Raw genomic sequence first — 17,836 nt, 5'->3', positions numbered from 1 at the left:
CGGTTGGTGCCGGGAAATGTAGTTTCTGGAGAGTGGCGGCGGCGTGTGCAGCTGTGTTATTATTGGCTGAGGGGGGAATGGAGCCAGCCAATCAGGTGCGGGTCTGCGGATTTCTACGCTGCAGCGTTTATAAGTACAGTGTTATAGGTACAGTGTTATAGGTACAGTGTTATAGGTACAGTGTTATAGGTACTGTGTTATAGGTACAGTGTTATAGGTACAGTGTTATAGGTACTGTGTTATAGGTACAGTGTTATAGGTACTGTGTTATAGGTACAGTGTTATAGGTACTGTGTTATAGGTACAGGGTTATAGGTACTGTGTTATAGGTACAGTGTTATAGGTACAGTGTTATAGGTACTGTGTTATAGGTACTGGCTATAGTACGTGTTATAGGATGGTTATAGGTACAGGGTTATAGGTACTGTGTTATAGGTACAGGGTTATAGGTACTGTGTTATAGGTACAGTGTTATAGTAGGTACTGTGTTATAGGTACAGTGTTATAGGTACAGTGTTATAGGTACTGTGTTATAGGTACAGTGTTATAGGTACAGTGTTATAGGTACAGTGTTATAGGTACAGTGTTATAGGTACTGTGTTATAGGTACAGTGTTATAGGTACTGTGTTATAGGTACAGTGTTATAGGTACAGGGTTATAGGTACTGTGTTATAGGTACTGTGTTATAGGTACAGTGTTATAGGTACAGTGTTATAGGTACTGTGTTATAGGTACTGTGTTATAGGTACAGTGTTATAGGTACTGTGTTATAGGTACTGTGTTATAGGTACTGTGTTATAGGTACTGTGTTATAGGTACAGTGTTATAGGTACAGTGTTATAGGTACTGTGTTATAGGTACAGTGTTATAGGTACAGTGTTATAGGTACAGTGTTATAGGTACTGTGTTATAGGTACAGTGTTATAGGTACTGTGTTATAGGTACAGTGTTATAGGTACTGTGTTATAGGTACAGTGTTATAGGTACTGTGTTATAGGTACTGTGTTATAGGTACAGTGTTATAGGTACTGTGTTATAGGTATAGGTACTGTGTTATAGGTACAGTGTTATAGGTACTGTGTTATAGGTACAGTGTTATAGGTACTGTGTTATAGGTACTGTGTTATAGGTACTGTGTTATAGGTACAGTGTTATAGGTACAGTGTTATAGGTACTGTGTTATAGGTACAGTGTTATAGGTACAGTGTTATAGGTACAGTGTTATAGGTACTGTGTTATAGGTACAGTGTTATAGGTACTGTGTTATAGGTACAGTGTTATAGGTACAGTGTTATAGGTACTGTGTTATAGGTACAGTGTTATATGGTACTGTGTTATAGGTACAGTGTTATAGGTACAGGGTTATAGGTACTGTGTTTATAGGTAACTGTGTTATAGGTACAGTGTTATAGGTACAGTGTTATAGGTACTGTGTTATAGGTACTGTGTTATAGGTACAGTGTTATAGGTACTGTGTTATAGGTACTGTGTTATAGGTACAGTGTTATAGGTACAGTGTTATAGGTACTGTGTTATAGGTACAGTGTTATAGGACAGTGTTATAGGTACAGTGTTATAGGTACTGTGTTATAGGTACTGTGTTATAGGTACAGTGTTATAGGTACAGTGTTATAGGTACTGTGTTATAGGTACTGTGTTATAGGTACAGTGTTATAGGTACAGTGTTATAGGTACTGTGTTATAGGTACAGTGTTATAGGTACAGTGTTATAGGTACAGTGTTATAGGTACAGTGTTATAGGTACAGTGTTATAGGTACAGTGTTATAGGTACAGTGTTATAGGTACAGTGTTATAGGTACAGTGTTATAGGTACAGTGTTATAGGTACTGTGTTATAGGTACAGTGTTATAGGTACAGTGTTATAGGTACAGTGTTATAGGTACTGTGTTATAGGTACAGTGTTATAGGTACAGTGTTATAGGTACTGTGTTATAGGTACAGTGTTATAGGTACAGTGTTATAGGTACAGTGTTATAGGTACAGGGTTATAGGTACTGTGTTATAGGTACTGTGTTATAGGTACTGTGTTATAGGTACAGGGTTATAGGTGTAACGTGTGGGGACAGTGGGTTTGTGTGACACTCAGGGGCCTGTGGGGACAGTGGGTTTGTGTGACACTCAGAGGCCTGTGGGGACAGTGGGTTTATGTGACACTCAGGGGCTGTGGGGACAGTGGGTTTGTGTGACACTCAGAGGCCTGTGGGGACAGTGGGTTTGTGTGACACTCAGAGGCCTGTGGGGACAGTGGGTTTGTGTGACACTCAGAGGCCTGTGGGGACAGTGGGTTTGTGTGACACTCAGAGGCTGTGGGGACAGTGGGTTTGTGTGACACTCAGAGGCCTGTGGGGACAGTGGCGACACATATGGCCGCCTTCTTATTGTTCCACTCACTCCTCTTGGCGCATCAGCAGGTGACATTTTGAATCAAATCTGGGCATAATGTCTTGCTCCGAAGGGGCTGCCAGCTTGTGGCTAGTGAGACCCCATGCTACTCTTCCAGAGACATGAGGCCATATACCTTGGGCACTAGCCTTTTAAAAGTAAAGTAAAAACATTTTTGGAGACATGCCTCCTGCACCACATGCGCTGGGGCCCAGCAAGCAGGGTACATACAGTGAGATGCAGTACAACTGCCTGTACGTTAGTGCCACATTTTGTGGGTGTTTATCCACAGAGAGATACCATAAAACTATGGCACATAGGGATTCCCCTGTACTAAGCACAATTCAGCAGGAACAGCCCCCTAAGTTTGCTCATAGCCTGTACAGAGAGATACCATAAAACTATGGCAGCATAGGGATTCCCCTGTACTAAGCACAATTCAGCAGGAACAGCCCCCTAAGTTTGCTCATAGCCTGTACAGAGAGATACCATAAAACTATGGCACATAGGGATTCCCCTGTACTAAGCACAATTCAGCAGGAACAGCCCCCTAAGTTTGCTCATAGCCTGTACAGAGAGATACCATAAAACTATGGCATCATAGGGATTCCCCTGTACTAAGCACAATTCAGCAGGAACAGCCCCCTAAGTTTGCTCATAGCCTGTACAGAGAGATACCATAAAACTATGGCACATAGGGATTCCCTTGTACTAAGCACAGTTCAGCAGGAACAGCCCCCTAAGTTAGCCCTCCGCCTGCTGTATAGCAGAAATCACAACAGAGATGACAGCCTATAATATACCCCCTGTCTGCGCATATCTTTCAAAGGATAAGGGAATATGGATCCTAAGATGGAAATGAATCTTCTAAAGAAAACAGACTCATAAATAGTTAATCTTTATTGCATATCTTCATTTTTTTTTTTTTTTTAAAAAGTCAATAATTCAGTGTCTTATAAAACGTTTCTCACAGCACAAATGCCAACAGAACCCAGTGCCGCCCCCTAGAGCAGTCATTCTGTCATTGCCTCCAGGGAACGGATACGGAATCTTTGGCTCTAAAACCTGTGCAACTGCTTTCAAATAACATTATATCCGTGGGTTTAAAGGGGAAGTTCACCTTTATATTAACCTTTATTATTGTTATAGATGGACTTATTCTAGTCAATGTTCCAATTGGTCTTCATTGTTTATTTTGTATGATTTTCCAATCATTACCTTCTAATATCAATCCTCAGCAACCAAAAAACAGACCAACTGTGAGGCTCCTACTCAGCTTCCATTCTGACTTCCAAACCGCTGGCTAGTTGGTTGCTATGGTAATTAAGCCCCGGAAACCAGTGTGGAGCAGAAATTCCAAGCCTCACAATTACAAAACAAAACATTTAAATACAGGTATAGGAACTGTAATCCAGAGTGCTCTGGGCCAAGGGTATTCCAGATAAGGGGTCTTTCCATAATTTGGATCTCCATACCTTAAGTCTACTAAAAAATAAAATGTTAATTAAGCCTAATAGGGCTGTTCTGCCCCAATAAGGGGTAATTATATCTTAGTTGGGATCAAGTACAGGTACTGTTTTATTATTACAGAGAAAAGGGAATCATTTAACCATTAAATAAACCCAATAGGGCTGTTCTGCCCCCAATAAGGGGTAATTATATCTTAGTTGGGATCAAGTACAGGTACTGTTTTATTATTACAGAGAAAAGGGAATCATTTAACCATTAAATAAACCCAATAGGGCTGTTCTGCCCCAATAAGGGGTAATTATATCTTAGTTGGGATCAAGTACAGGTACTGTTTTATTATTACAGAGAAAAGGGAATCATTTAACCATGAAATAAACCCAATAGGGCTGTTCTGCCCCAATAAGGGGTAATTATATCTTAGTTGGGATCAAGTACAGGTACTGTTTTATTATTACAGAGAAAAGGGAATCATTTAACCATTAAATAAACCCAATAGGGCTGTTCTGCCCCCAATAAGGGGTAATTATATCTTAGTTGGGATCAAGTACAGGTACTGTTTTATTATTACAGAGAAAAGGGAATCATTTTTAAAAATCTAAATTATTTGATTAAAATGGAGTCTATGGGAGATGGGCTTTAGTAATTCAGAGCTTTCTGGATAACGGGTTTCCAGATAATGGATCCCATATCTGTATTTTAAAAACTAGGAAAAAAAACTAAAGACTAATTGCAAATTGCTGTATATATTGTGTTAAAAGTTTATTTTAAGGTAAACTTCCCCTTAATTCTGACGGAGGGTGATTAAAACTGTGTTCAGCGTTATGTTTTTATTAAACAGATCAATGTATAATGTATTAGCTGTACATCCAAGTTATGTCGCTTTACATTAGCAATAAAACAAGGGCAGTTGGGCAGATTTATTAAAGTGGGTGCTAAATTGAACCAGTAAAAATTCCCCCTAGCAACCAATCAGGGTCTTTTCTTTCATTTTCTGGTAGTAGACCAGACAAAGCTTATTGCTAATTGGTGGCTACAGACCAGTCAACCCTCCCAGATATTGCAAGAGCCAAAGGCATTTCCACCCCATGTACGGGGCATGATTTGGGTGGAATGGGGCTGGTCAGGAATGGGAGTGGTCAGAAAATCATCCAGGTTGATATGGGAAAACGGCACTTGTACAATTTAGCACCCACATATTTGTCTATAAATCTCTGTATATCTATATATATATCTATATATATATATATAGCTATATATATATTACAATTATGAGCGCCAAAAGTAAACCACACCCACAAATTCCAATGAAAAGGTAAAACAGTTTGCGATTATTTCTGACTTGGGGAGACAAAATGATTTGGTTACCCCCCTCCGTATAAAATAGAGCTCAATCATTGCACAGGGAGAGAATAAATAATCCCCTCCTGTCATTTCATACTGAATGCAGTAGGGAAAGATATTTCTCACAAGTTGGGGCCCACATTAAAAGGCAGTGATTAAAACAGTGAAATCAGCATTACAGTAAAAAAACAGTAATAAAGGTTGGGATTGAGATTGATATTGTTTAATAGGGGGGGACCCAATCCAGTGCTAAAATAAATCATTCAGGATCAGTTTATTACACACTCTCACATTAAATAAAGGTCAAGTTTTCTGCACCATGAAAATATATCTATCTAAAGCTGAGGGAGGAACAGTACTGGCAGGATTGTAATCACCAGACTGATCCAGACTTAGCTGGCAGGGACTGACCACTAGGGGGCCCAGGCAGGTGGAGGGGAGGACCCTACCAGCTAAGGAGAAGGGACCCTATGATGTCTGATGGGGGCCCTCATTTGCCTTCCAGTATTAGGAGCTTCGGATTAGGTTGCTGGAACACCGCTGACCCCCCAATACAGATATTTGTACCTACCATCTCTGCCGAGTGAATAGTTTAGAACTTTTGGCAACACCCAACCCTGCCCTTTTCACTAAAGCTAACCCCCCCTCTGCCAAAAAAATCAGGATTACCCTTGGGAAAACAGGCGGTGGGGGGGGGTATGAGAATGCTGCTAACTCCATATAGAACTTGGTACTGCCCGGGAGTTCCCCCAGGGTTAACGGATTTGCAATACACTTAAAATTCATAAGCAGCGATGTTTAAAGGGAAAATATTCCACTGTTATAAGGAGAGTTGATCTGTCGAGTTTATTATGGCGGCATACTATACTGATTGCGCGGAACATTCCTTAGCAAGAACAGCGCCACCTATAGATGATAATATTATTTGTAAAACAATTACAACCCAGATTCCCGCTCAGATTTCAAACGTTAATGTCTTAATTCGTAGAACATCCCTCCTTATAAACTTGATATCGTAGTACTTGCCCTTTAAACGTTTCACGAGTCCCCCAAAAGGCAGAAGGACACCCGCATTTGCGTTTCTGAACATATATTACTCGCTTCGTGCCCATTCACTCCTCATTCGCCCGACCAGGGAGCAGCAGCCCATCCTCGTTTTAGTCATTTAGAATTTCATAATTTAAATTTATTTATTTTTCTATTCTATTAATTTTTTTTTTTTTTTTTAAAAGCTGAAAATACACCGGGAAGAGCGGCGAGTCTGACAGCAGGAGTAGTACGTCATTTCCAGAGGAGGTGCCACCAGTTGGATGTCCATGCAAGGTTCGCTACACCATTTCTAATGTACCATACCGCCTAATGTTATATTTATATGCCCCGCCCCAAGCCACTCCCACTCACGCCTACTCTTTCCACTTTCTGGAAAGTCCTGCCCCCAATACAACTACCTATAGAGCCACTGGGAAAGCTGGGGGCCCACAATAGTCCTTCTGGATCATATCCCAAATCTGCGAGTAGATGACATTATTATATATATATATTTATATATATATATATAAGAGGGAGCTCCAAAGCGCCCCACACAACACAGAACCCCCTAATATACCCATCACTGTAATCTGTTCCTTCAAAAAAAATATGAATAAATACTATTTTATATGCTGAAATCCAGCTGCAAAACAGTTCTTCACTTTCTGCATCATTTGTAATCCTAGCAGGGGAGGAGGGACTAAAACACTGATGTTATAAATTATAACAACTTCCCCACAGCTTACGAACAGCATGCAGGAACTACATAACCCACAATGCATTGCACTGTGATGTTAATTTCCTTATGGAGGGCTGGTTTATGTTCTGTAATTGTATACACATAGACCTATACATATACCTTACAGTTGCCACGATACTTGCATAGCCTATATACAGCTGTATTCCTATATACATATACAAGAGGGGCCTTTACGTGATAAATTATAAAAAAAATACACACCTCTACTACTATGTAGTACTACGAAAGCAAAAGTGCAGCAAACCTTGCACAGATATTAGCCAATTAGAATCCAGCTTTCTAAACCCGTCGGCGGGATTGGCTGCTGCCCTGGACTCCACTCATTACATGCATAGGAAAACTACAGTAAATGACACCACGCTGTGTTCTCTATAGGAAATGGCTCTCCGGAGACTCGCGGCCCGAGCCGGCCACTTCTAACGGTGAATTCAGCACAAGCATAAATATATTGCTACCAAGAGACGGAGGCCCTTTCCCAAGGCGTATCTCCTCGCCCTCCATCAGGAGGCTGGCTTAGTTGCAAGCAATGCTGTTTTCCTCCCCTGCCCGTCAGGGTGAAGGAGAAGGTTCTTATGGCTTTTTCTGGGCTTCAAAAAAACCTCACAGTGTTGAGCTAAAGGAATATTCACAGGTTCTGTTTATTCCACTGGGATTCCGAGGATTCCGTTGGAGTGCAGAAGGCATCCATGCACAGATAGTAATGCTAATATGAAGCCTTGAAATGAAAGGCCTTTCAGTTCCCCGTCGGAGTGCCCGGTGTCGGGCTCTTGTCTTTGTTCTTGAGGCGTTTCCTGTGCAGGAGTCGGGAGAGAGTCGCCCCCTTCTTGGGGTGTTCCCCAGATCGTGGTGTTTCCAGGTAGACGAGGTCATTTTGGGACTGACTCATGCCTGGCTCCTTCTGCTGGTGCCTCCTTCGGAAAAAGAGCTTTGCCCCTTTCTTTAAAAATCCACCTACGGAAGACATATAGATCCAAATTTAATCTAAAATCATCATTATCTTGGATTATATTGTTCATAGTCTAAAGCAGGAGTCCCCAGGCTTTCTTAAGGTGCCCATACACCTTCAGATCCACTCGCTTGGCGATGTCGGCAAGCGAGCGGATCTTCTCCCGATATCCCCCACCTATGGGTAGGCGATATCGGGCCCTGGGGCCAATCGATCGAATTATAGCGACGGGTATAGGAAAGGTCGGTCCAGGGACCGCATCAACGAGCCCATGTGGTCCCCAATCCGACTAGATTTTTTAACCTGGCCGATCGAGATCTTGCCGATTTCAGGCCAGATATCGGTCGGGCAGACCCGTCGGTAGTGCTCATACGCGGGCTGATAAGCTGCCGAATCGGTCTAAGGGACCGATATCGGCAGCTAGAATCGCCCCGTGTATGGCGACCTTTACTTGTGAGCTATAGTCAAATGTGAAAAGACTTTGAGAGCATCACAAGCACCATAAAAGTTCATGGAGGAGCCAAATAAGGGCTGTGATTGGCTATTAGGGGCCTCTATGCACCCTATCAGCTTACAGGGGCTTTATTTGGTAGGAAATCTTGTTTTTATTCAACCAAAACTTGCCCCCAAGTCAGGAATTCAAAAATAACTCCCTGGTTTGGGGGCACTGAGAGCAACATCCATGGGGTTTGAGAGCAACATGTTGCCCCCGAGCCACTGGTTGGGGATCACTGGTCTAAAGCCTCAACCCCTTTATGCTATCATTGGTTCCTATGAAGCAAGTAGGGAAAAAAATCGTAAAATACACTATTTTTGCCAGTTACAATGGGTTGATGTGGCTTGCCTGTGTTTTTCTAATGCAATACAGGTGTTTTGTGTTCTTCTGCTGGGCATTCATGCTCAGGTTTGGTCTTGCAGTTTGCCCAACTTCAACCATACTTCCATACTATCACCTTCAGAGGCAGTTTCAATAGACTTAATAGATCACAGTAGGCCTGTCCAAGCAAAAAGTCTCATCTTTAAATGCACTTTCTGATGAAATGTTTTACTTTGGACAGACTGCAACCTGATATGAACATTTAAGATTAGCCATTGGTGTTCTCCTACATCGTTTAAGATCTGGTCATTGGCACTGATGGCACTCAGAAGATGCTGCTTGTTCCTGCCATTGGATGGCAAAATCACATGTTATAAACATTTTGCCAGTGGGCCAGTTGGTTTAATACCTGTCCAGCTGGTCAGTCTATGGAATTTTTAGGCCACAGGCACTTACGGCACTAAAGGCTGTCGGGTACAGGGAGGGGTGATGGGATGGGTTGCAGTCTTTATAAATTGTTGATGGCCACCTTTTTTGTAATTCTTACTCTGCACACAAGGACTTCACTCTTTTATCAAAATGTAACCAAAGAGGAAAAAATGATAATGAATAATATTGTTCCCCAAATATTTAAAATGTGTTGATAGGAAGGAATATTAAGATCTGACACAAGGAGGAATGGTCCAAGGGGGAAAAGCCCAACAAAGAAAGGTACACACAAGCTTGAGACATAAATGATATGAAGAAGTAAATGGTGTTGGAAATTGGAACTGTAATGTAAAAAGAAAAGTGAGATTTGGTTCTTAACCTAAGATCTAGGTTTATGCTGGCACACAAGGCCAGATCCAATTGTTCAACCTGTACCAAACAAAATGAGCTGTTGCCAATTTAGCCTTGTTCAGATCTCAGGTCCTTCAAAACCCAATGGATAAACATCCCATCCTATTAATTTTACATTTAGATTCTTTTCAGTTTAATGGGTTGATGACCCCTATACAATGGGCCAATGCAATCACAGGTTGCATTGGCCCATTGTCCTGGCCTGACAGTCATCTCAAATCACTAAACATTCAAGAATAAAGGAATCGACTTACTACATGAGCAGTTAACTTGTGTTGATGGAAAGGTCCTCTTAAGGTTAGAAAAGGAATGGTAAGAGACAATGAAGAGAGAAGACAAGATAAAGAAAAATGCACATGATGAACGATGAAGGAAGAAAGAATGAAGAAGGTTGAGCATATTTTCCCACATGGTTTAGGTATAACCCGCCCACTGTTCCCACTGGCAAAAAAAAAAGGTTCTTGTTGGTTCTATAATGCCACCAAAGCAGTGGTGCTGCCCTAACAAGTCTCTAGTCTTTGTATAATCAGCTCCCAACAGGAGTCAAAATGAAAAAGCATGCAGAGGTCACATTTTTTCACCAGCATTTTCCACAGCAACCTGCAGCAATACAACAAAAACACAGAGAAATATAGTTTGAAATAGGGCAGTCTATGTGGAGGCCAGGCCCTCCAAGATACCGTATGGGCTGCCAAAAGCTTAATACAGTGCTTAGAATGACACAGAATCTTTTGAACATGGTACAGCTGATGGCCTACAGCTATGAATTACACAACAATTACATAGATACTTAAAGCACAGAGCAAGAATGGCCAGTTTGGTCAAACATTTCCCCTATTTTGCACTATTACTGGCAAGAGTTAGTCTCAAAGCTAAATGACTTTCATTTTTTCAATCTTCGGTTCTCTCCAGTGTTGAGGAAAAAATAAATATGGGAAGCGGTGGACCTCCTTGGGCTGTCTTCTACAAGGTATGTTGGATATCTCATGATGGAATTGTGAAGAGCTGAGAAGGCCTTAATATTTTATCTACAGGGTAGTTAATTCATGAGAAACTTCCACTGAAACGTTATTTTAGCAGAAGATGAGCATTGCCTTGGACACCCCTTACCTGTGCTACATTGAGAAGCCACTGCTTTAGGGTGCCTGTAGATGCAAGGAGCACCGTATTAAAAACCAGCTAACACTTTGAACCTGCTTAACTACCACTGTCTCTCTGGCTGCATAGCTCTAAACACAATTCATTACGAACAGCCCCATAAGATTGTTCATAGCCTGTAAAGTAGGATAGAATAAAGCTATGGCAGCACAGCATAGAGGAATTCTGCAAGACCATTTGAGGGTATAGAGGGATTTAAAAGCAACCATGCCAAGAGAGTCTGGAGAACATCTGCCAAGACAAACATTAGACCTTGAATCAAGCTCAGACCTTTGGATTTCTTCATGCTTCCCGTTTCAGAGACGCTCAGGTTGCTGATGGACACTCCTTCACAGTCTGGGTCCTCCAAACCATTGATATTCCACTCCTCCAGCTCACTGCCTTGCTCCCATGTACCAAGAAGCCCATCTTCTGAGACTGGAGATGGTAGGGTTGGCACAGAGACCTCCAACTGGTCTATATCTGCAGCTGATGTGGGGGTGGCACTTTCATACACAGAATGGGGAGAGTTCATAACTGAGTTGTCCATGGCCTCGGCATAATTGAACATAAGTGATGCCTCTTCGTCCTGAGATACGGCAGTCTGAATAAGATAAACAGCACAAGTGAACTATAGCTATTGACACAAATAAAATACATGGAGGACATCACAACAATAAGAAAGGACCATCAGTTCACTGTATTGATGTTATACAGATAGCTAGAATCTCAGCCATAAAGCAGGGCAGGACTGCTGCTTACAATGGGGGGATCAGATAGGATCTGTGCCACTGTGACAGAATGCTCTGTTATACAGATAGCTAGAATCTCAGCCATAAAGCAGGGCAGGACTGCTGCTTACAATGGGGGGGATCAGATAGGATCTGTGCCACTGTGACAGAATGCTCTGTTATACAGATAGCTAGAATCTCAGCCATAAAGCAGGGCAGGACTGCTGCTTACAATGGGGGGATCAGATAGGATCTGTGCCACTGTGACAGAATGCTCTGTTATACAGATAGCTAGAATCTCAGCCATAAAGCAGGGCAGGACTGTGCCACTTGTGAAGATGAAGTCTTAATAAATGTTAGTAAAAGTATGCAAACCTTGGAGATCCCTGATATAATAATGGTGCTCTTCTTTCTTGGAGACTTAAATGACTGTTTGGAGGATTCCCGGAGCTGGCGGATAGCAGCTTCTGCAACGGGATCTGAGCCATTCAGAAACAAAAGCTCTGTATGGGAAAGAAATGATAGGATAGTCAGCACTTTCTACTATATCCAACCTGCAGCTTTGCTTGTGTACTGTACTGACTTCATTGCTCAAGCAGATTGACAGCCTACAGGCCAGTTAAAGTAGTGTTTGGGGTGAGTGCTTATTTGTCAATGTTTCTATATATCTGTAACCTTGTTATGGGCTAAGGGGGCCCAGGCTGAAGGCCAGTTAGGGGGGGATTTGGGGTGAGTGCTTATTGGTGCCCTGGGGGTGACTGTTACCCCAATGTTTCTATATATCTGTAACCTTGTTATGGGCTAAGGGGGCCCAGCCTGAAGGCCAGTTAGGGGGGATTTGGGGTGAGTGCTTATTTGTGCCCTGGGTACCCCTGGAACTATAGCAGGGTGACTGTTACCCCAATGTTTCTATATATCTGTAACCTTGTTATGGGCTAAGGGGGCCCAGCCTGAAGGCCAGTTAGGGGGGATTTGGGGTGAGTGCTTATTTGTGCCCTGGGTACCCCTGGAACTATAGCAGGGTGACTGTTACCCCAATGTTTCTATATATCTGTAACCTTGTTATGGGCTAAGGGGGCCCAGCCTGAAGGCCAGTTAGGGGGGGATTTGGGGTGAGTGCTTATTTGTGCCCTGGGTACCCCTGGAACTATAGCAGGGTGACTGTTACCCCAATGTTTCTATATATCTGTAACCTTGTTATGGGCTAAGGGGGCCCAGCCTGAAGGCCAGTTAGGGGGGGATTTGGGGTGAGTGCTTATTTGTGCCCTGGGTACCCCTGGAACTATAGCAGGGTGACTGTTACCCCAATGTTTCTTATATATCTGTAACCTTGTTATGGGCTAAGGGGGCCCAGCCTGAAGGCCAGTTAGGGGGGGATTTGGGGTGAGGGCTTATTTGTGCCCTGGGTACCCCTGGAACTATAGCAGGGTGACTGTTACCCCAATGTTTCTATATATCTGTAACCTTGTTATGGGCTAAGGGGGCCCAGCCTGAAGGCCAGTTAGGGGGGGATTTGGGGTGAGTGCTTATTTGTGCCCTGGGTACCCCTGGAACTATAGCGGGGTGACTGTTACCCCAATGATTCTATATATCTGTAACCTTGTTATGGGCTAAGGGGGCCCAGCCTGAAGGCCAGTTAGGGGGGGATTTGGGGTGAGTGCTTATTTGTGCCCTGGGTACCCCTGGAACTATAGCAGGGTGACTGTTACCCCAATGATTCTATATATCTGTAACCTTGTTATGGGCTAAGGGGGCCCAGCCTGAAGGCCAGTTAGGGGGGGATTTGGGGTGAGTGCTTATTTGTGCCCTGGGTACCCCTGGAACTATAGCAGGGTGACTGTTACCCCAATGTTTCTATATATCTGTAACCTTGTTATGGGCTAAGGGGGCCCAGCCTGAAGGCCAGTTAGGGGGGGATTTGGGGTGAGTGCTTATTTGTGCCCTGGGTACCCCTGGAACTATAGCAGGGTGACTGTTACCCCAATGTTTCTATATATCTGTAACCTTGTTATGGGCTAAGGGGGCCCAGCCTGAAGGCCAGTTAGGGGGGGATTTGGGGTGAGTGCTTATTTGTGCCCTGGGTACCCCTGGAACTATAGCAGGGTGACTGTTACCCCAATGTTTCTATATATCTGTAACCTTGTTATGGGCTAAGGGGGCCCAGCCTGAAGGCCAGTTAGGGGGGGATTTGGGGTGAGTGCTTATTTGTGCCCTGGGTACCCCTGGAACTATAGCAGGGTGACTGTTACCCCAATGTTTCTATATATCTGTAACCTTGTTATGGGCTAAGGGGGCCCAGCCTGAAGGCCAGTTAGGGGGGGATTTGGGGTGAGTGCTTATTTGTGCCCTGGGTACCCTGGAACTATAGCGGGGTGACTGTTACCCCAATGATTCTATATATCTGTAACCTTGTTATGGGCTAAGGGGGCCCAGCCTGAAGGCCAGTTAGGGGGGGATTTGGGGTGAGTGCTTATTTGTGCCCTGGGTACCCCTGGAACTATAGCAGGGTGACTGTTACCCCAATGATTCTATATATCTGTAACCTTGTTATGGGCTAAGGGGGCCCAGCCTGAAGGCCAGTTAGGGGGGGATTTGGGGTGAGTGCTTATTTGTGCCCTGGGTACCCCTGGAACTATAGCAGGGTGACTGTTACCCCAATGTTTCTATATATCTGTAACCTTGTTATGGGCTAAGGGGGCCCAGCCTGAAGGCCAGTTAGGGGGGGATTTGGGGTGAGTGCTTATTTGTGCCCTGGGTACCCCTGGAACTATAGCAGGGTGACTGTTACCCCAATGTTTCTATATATCTGTAACCTTGTTATGGGCTAAGGGGGCCCAGCCTGAAGGCCAGTTAGGGGGGGATTTGGGGTGAGTGCTTATTTGTGCCCTGGGTACCCCTGGAACTATAGCAGGGTGACTGTTACCCCAATGTTTCTATATATCTGTAACCTTGTTATGGGCTAAGGGGGCCCAGCCTGAAGGCCAGTTAGGGGGGGATTTGGGGTGAGTGCTTATTTGTGCCCTGGGTACCCCTGGAACTATAGCAGGGTGACTGTTACACCAAAGGGGTCTTAAATGACAAGAGGCATATTTTTTAAAGAATTCATTACATTATTCTAGATAGGGATACAGATGAGATTTCCTTTCAGAAGGGATAAGAGCCTTCCTCTATGTCCCCTTTAAGCCAAAAGGAAAGGCTGACCAATCCCAACCAGGCTGACCAATTACCTGTGTCGGACGATGACAAGGCTTTGCTGACCACAGTGCTCTCAGAAGGCATTGCTTGCACAGAGAAGTCCCTTCCTATCACCTTGATTTTAGGGGGTGTCTTTGCAGGGGAATCTGTAGGAGAAATACAGGGACTTTCAAAATCATCCAAACAGCAATTCATTTGGTTTCTGATATGGCCCTCAGCCTGACTCCTCCAAATCCCACAATTCCCTGCTGCACACGTGATGCCAATAAGGAAAGAAAAATCCCAGTGCAAGGCATTGTGGGTTATGTAGTTCCTGCATGCTGTGTGTAAGCTGTGGGGAAGTTGTTACAATGTGTAACATCAGTGTTTTAGTCCCTCCTCCCCTGCCAGGATTTCAAATGATGCAGAAAGAGAAGAACTGTTTTGCAGCTGGATTTCAGCATATAAAAATGGTATTTATTCCTACTTTTTCATAGGTATATTAGTATTATATCTTTGTTGTGTGGGGCTCTTTAACAAATTTTGATTTATAAACACTGCTTATTTGTTCTCTGCTATACAAATGTGTGCCCTATTGCCCTGTAGCAACTAGAATGGCTGCCCCCGTGCCTACGCTGTATGTCCCAATACATTATATTTAAAACCTTTCTTGTTTTGGTGTTAAATTTCCGTCAGACACCCTCCCACTGGGCACATTGCACAGATGATTTAGAAGCCGCTATTCCCAAAGCGGATCTATTTCATTACATGATTATCCAATCAAATCATCGGAGGCATGATCTAGGATGATGGTTTGAATTATGCATTGTGTGTGAGTGTCCGACCAGCTGCAGAACAGGGCAGTGTGTGAGTCAGACTCCCAGGCTGCTGAATAATGTATAGAGCTTGCCCAGCATCCCCTCACCCCTAGTACAGCTGAAGGGCTGGTAGCTGCCCCTGGCTACATACATCCTGTACAAACTATATTATGCAGTAGTGGGTCGTGCCAACACCATAACTGGACTGACCGCTTCACATTCATTCCTGCTACTGTATTCACCATATGTCTGAGCTGGGCCCTTCCCATCCCTTGTACTCACTATAGCTCTGAGCTGGGCCCTTCCCATCCCTTGTACTCACTATAGCTCTGAGCTGGGCCCTTCCCATCCCTTGTACTCACTATAGCTCTGAGCTGGGGCGCCCTTCCCATCCCTTGTACTCACTATAGCTCTGAGCTGGGCCTTCCATCCCTTGTACTCACTATAGCTCTGAGCTGGGCCCTCCCATCCCTTGTACTCACCATTGTTGTACTCACTATAGCTCTGAGCTGGGCCCTTCCCATCCCTTGTACTCACTATAGCTCTGAGCTGGGCTTGCTCCATCCCTTGTACTATAGCTCTGACTCTTCCATCCCTTGTACTCACTATAGCTCTGAGCTGGGCCCTTCCCATCCCTTGTACTCACTATAGCTCTGAGCTGGGCCTTCCCATCCCTTGTACTCACTATAGCTCTGAGCTGGACCCTTCCCATCCCTTGTACTCACTATAGCTCTGAGCTGGGCCCTTCCCATCCCTTGTACTCACTATAGCTCTGAGCTGTACTCATTATAGCTCTGAGCTGGGCCTTCCCATCCTTGTACTCACTATAGCTCTGAGCTGGACCCTTCCCATCCCTTGTACTCACTATAGCTCTGAGCTGGGCCCTTCCCATCCCTTGTACTCACTATAGCTCTGAGCTGGGCCCTTCCCATCCCTTGTACTCACTAAGCTCTGAGCTGGGCCCTTCCCATCCCTTGTAGAGCTGGGCCCTTCACTCACTATAGCTACTTCCCATCCTTGTACTCACTATAGCTCTGAGCTGGGCCCTTCCCATCCCTTGTACTCACTATAGCTCTGAGCTGGGCCCTTCCATCCCTTGTACTCACTATAGCTCTGAGCTGCGGCCCTTCCCATCCCTTGTACTCACTATAGCTCTGAGCTGGGCCCTTCCCATCCCTTGTACTCACTATAGCTCTGAGCTGGACCCTTCCCATCCCTTGTACTCACTATAGCTCTGAGCTGGGCCCTTCCCATCCCTTGTACTCACTATAGCTCTGAGCTGGGCCCTTCCCATCCCTTGTACTCACTATAGCTCTGAGCTGGGCCCTTCCCATCCCTTGTACTCACTTATAGCTCTGAGCTGGGCCCTTCCCATCCCTTGTACTCACTATAGCTCTGAGCTGGGCCCTTCCCATCCCTTGTACTCACTATAGCTCTGAGCTGGACCTTCCCATCCCTTTGTACTCACTATAGCTCTGAGCTGGGCCCTTCCCATCCCTTGTACTCACTATAGCTCTGAGCTGGGCCCTTCCCATTCCCTTGTACCCACCATTGCTCTGAGCTGGACCTTCCCATCCCTTGTACTCACCATTGCTCTGAGTTGGGCTCTTCCCATCCCTTGTACTCATTATAGCTCTGAGCTGGGCCCTTCCCATCCCTTGTACTCACTATAGCTCTGAGCTGGACCCTTCCCATCCCTTGTACTCACTATAGCTCTGAGCTGGGCCCTTCCCATCCCTTGTACTCACTATAGCTCTGAGCTGGGCCCTTCCCATCCCTTGTACTCACTATAGCTCTGAGCTGGACCCTTCCCATCCCTTGTACTCACTATAGCTCTGAGCTGGACCCTTCCCATCCCGTTGTACTCACTATAGCTCTGATTGCGGCTCTTCCCATCCCTTGTACTCATTATAGCTCTGAGCTGGGCCCTTCCCATCCCTTGTACTCACTATAGCTTTGAGCTGGGCCCGTTCCATCCCTTGTACTCACTATAGCTCTGAGCTGGACCCTTCCCATCCCTTGTACTCACTATAGCTCTGAGCTGGACCCTTCCCATCCCTTGTACTCACTATAGCTCTGACTGGGCCCTTCCCATCCCTTGTACTCACCATTGCTCTGAGTTGGGCTCTTCCCATCCCTTGTACTCACTATAGCTCTGAGCTGGGCCTTCCCATCCTTGTACTCACTATAGCTCTGAGCCTTCCCATCCCTTGTACTCACTAGAAGTAGCTCTGAGCTGGGCCCTTCCCATCCCTTGTACTCACTATAGCTCTGAGCTGGACCCTTCCCATCCCTTGTACTCACTATAGCTCTGAGCTGGGCCCTTCCCATCCCTTGTACTCACTATAGCTCTGAGCTGCTCTGAGCT

The 17,836-nt window shown here is 44.7% G+C and overlaps 1 protein-coding gene across 1 annotated transcript in view; it reads right to left on the bottom strand.

The window, feature by feature from the left end:
* Positions 1–4,687: 4,687 nt before the first annotated feature.
* c2cd2 (C2 calcium-dependent domain containing 2) overlaps positions 4,688–17,836 on the bottom strand; it is a 50,763-nt gene continuing 37,614 nt past the window's right edge. The window contains exons 12-15 of the mRNA XM_002941289.4: positions 14,704–14,817; positions 11,852–11,979; positions 11,037–11,349; positions 4,688–7,956 (exon numbers count right to left, since the gene is read on the bottom strand). Coding sequence (XP_002941335.2) covers positions 7,739–7,956; positions 11,037–11,349; positions 11,852–11,979; positions 14,704–14,817 — 773 coding nt within the window. The 3' untranslated portion in view covers positions 4,688–7,738. The remainder of the gene's footprint in view (positions 7,957–11,036; positions 11,350–11,851; positions 11,980–14,703; positions 14,818–17,836) is intronic.

Source organism: Xenopus tropicalis, chromosome 2 (genome assembly GCF_000004195.4).
Source record: "Xenopus tropicalis strain Nigerian chromosome 2, UCB_Xtro_10.0, whole genome shotgun sequence".
Taxonomy (NCBI): domain Eukaryota; kingdom Metazoa; phylum Chordata; class Amphibia; order Anura; family Pipidae; genus Xenopus; species Xenopus tropicalis.
Note: the sequence above shows the minus strand (reverse complement) of the source record. Positions and strands in the feature narration are given on the sequence as shown.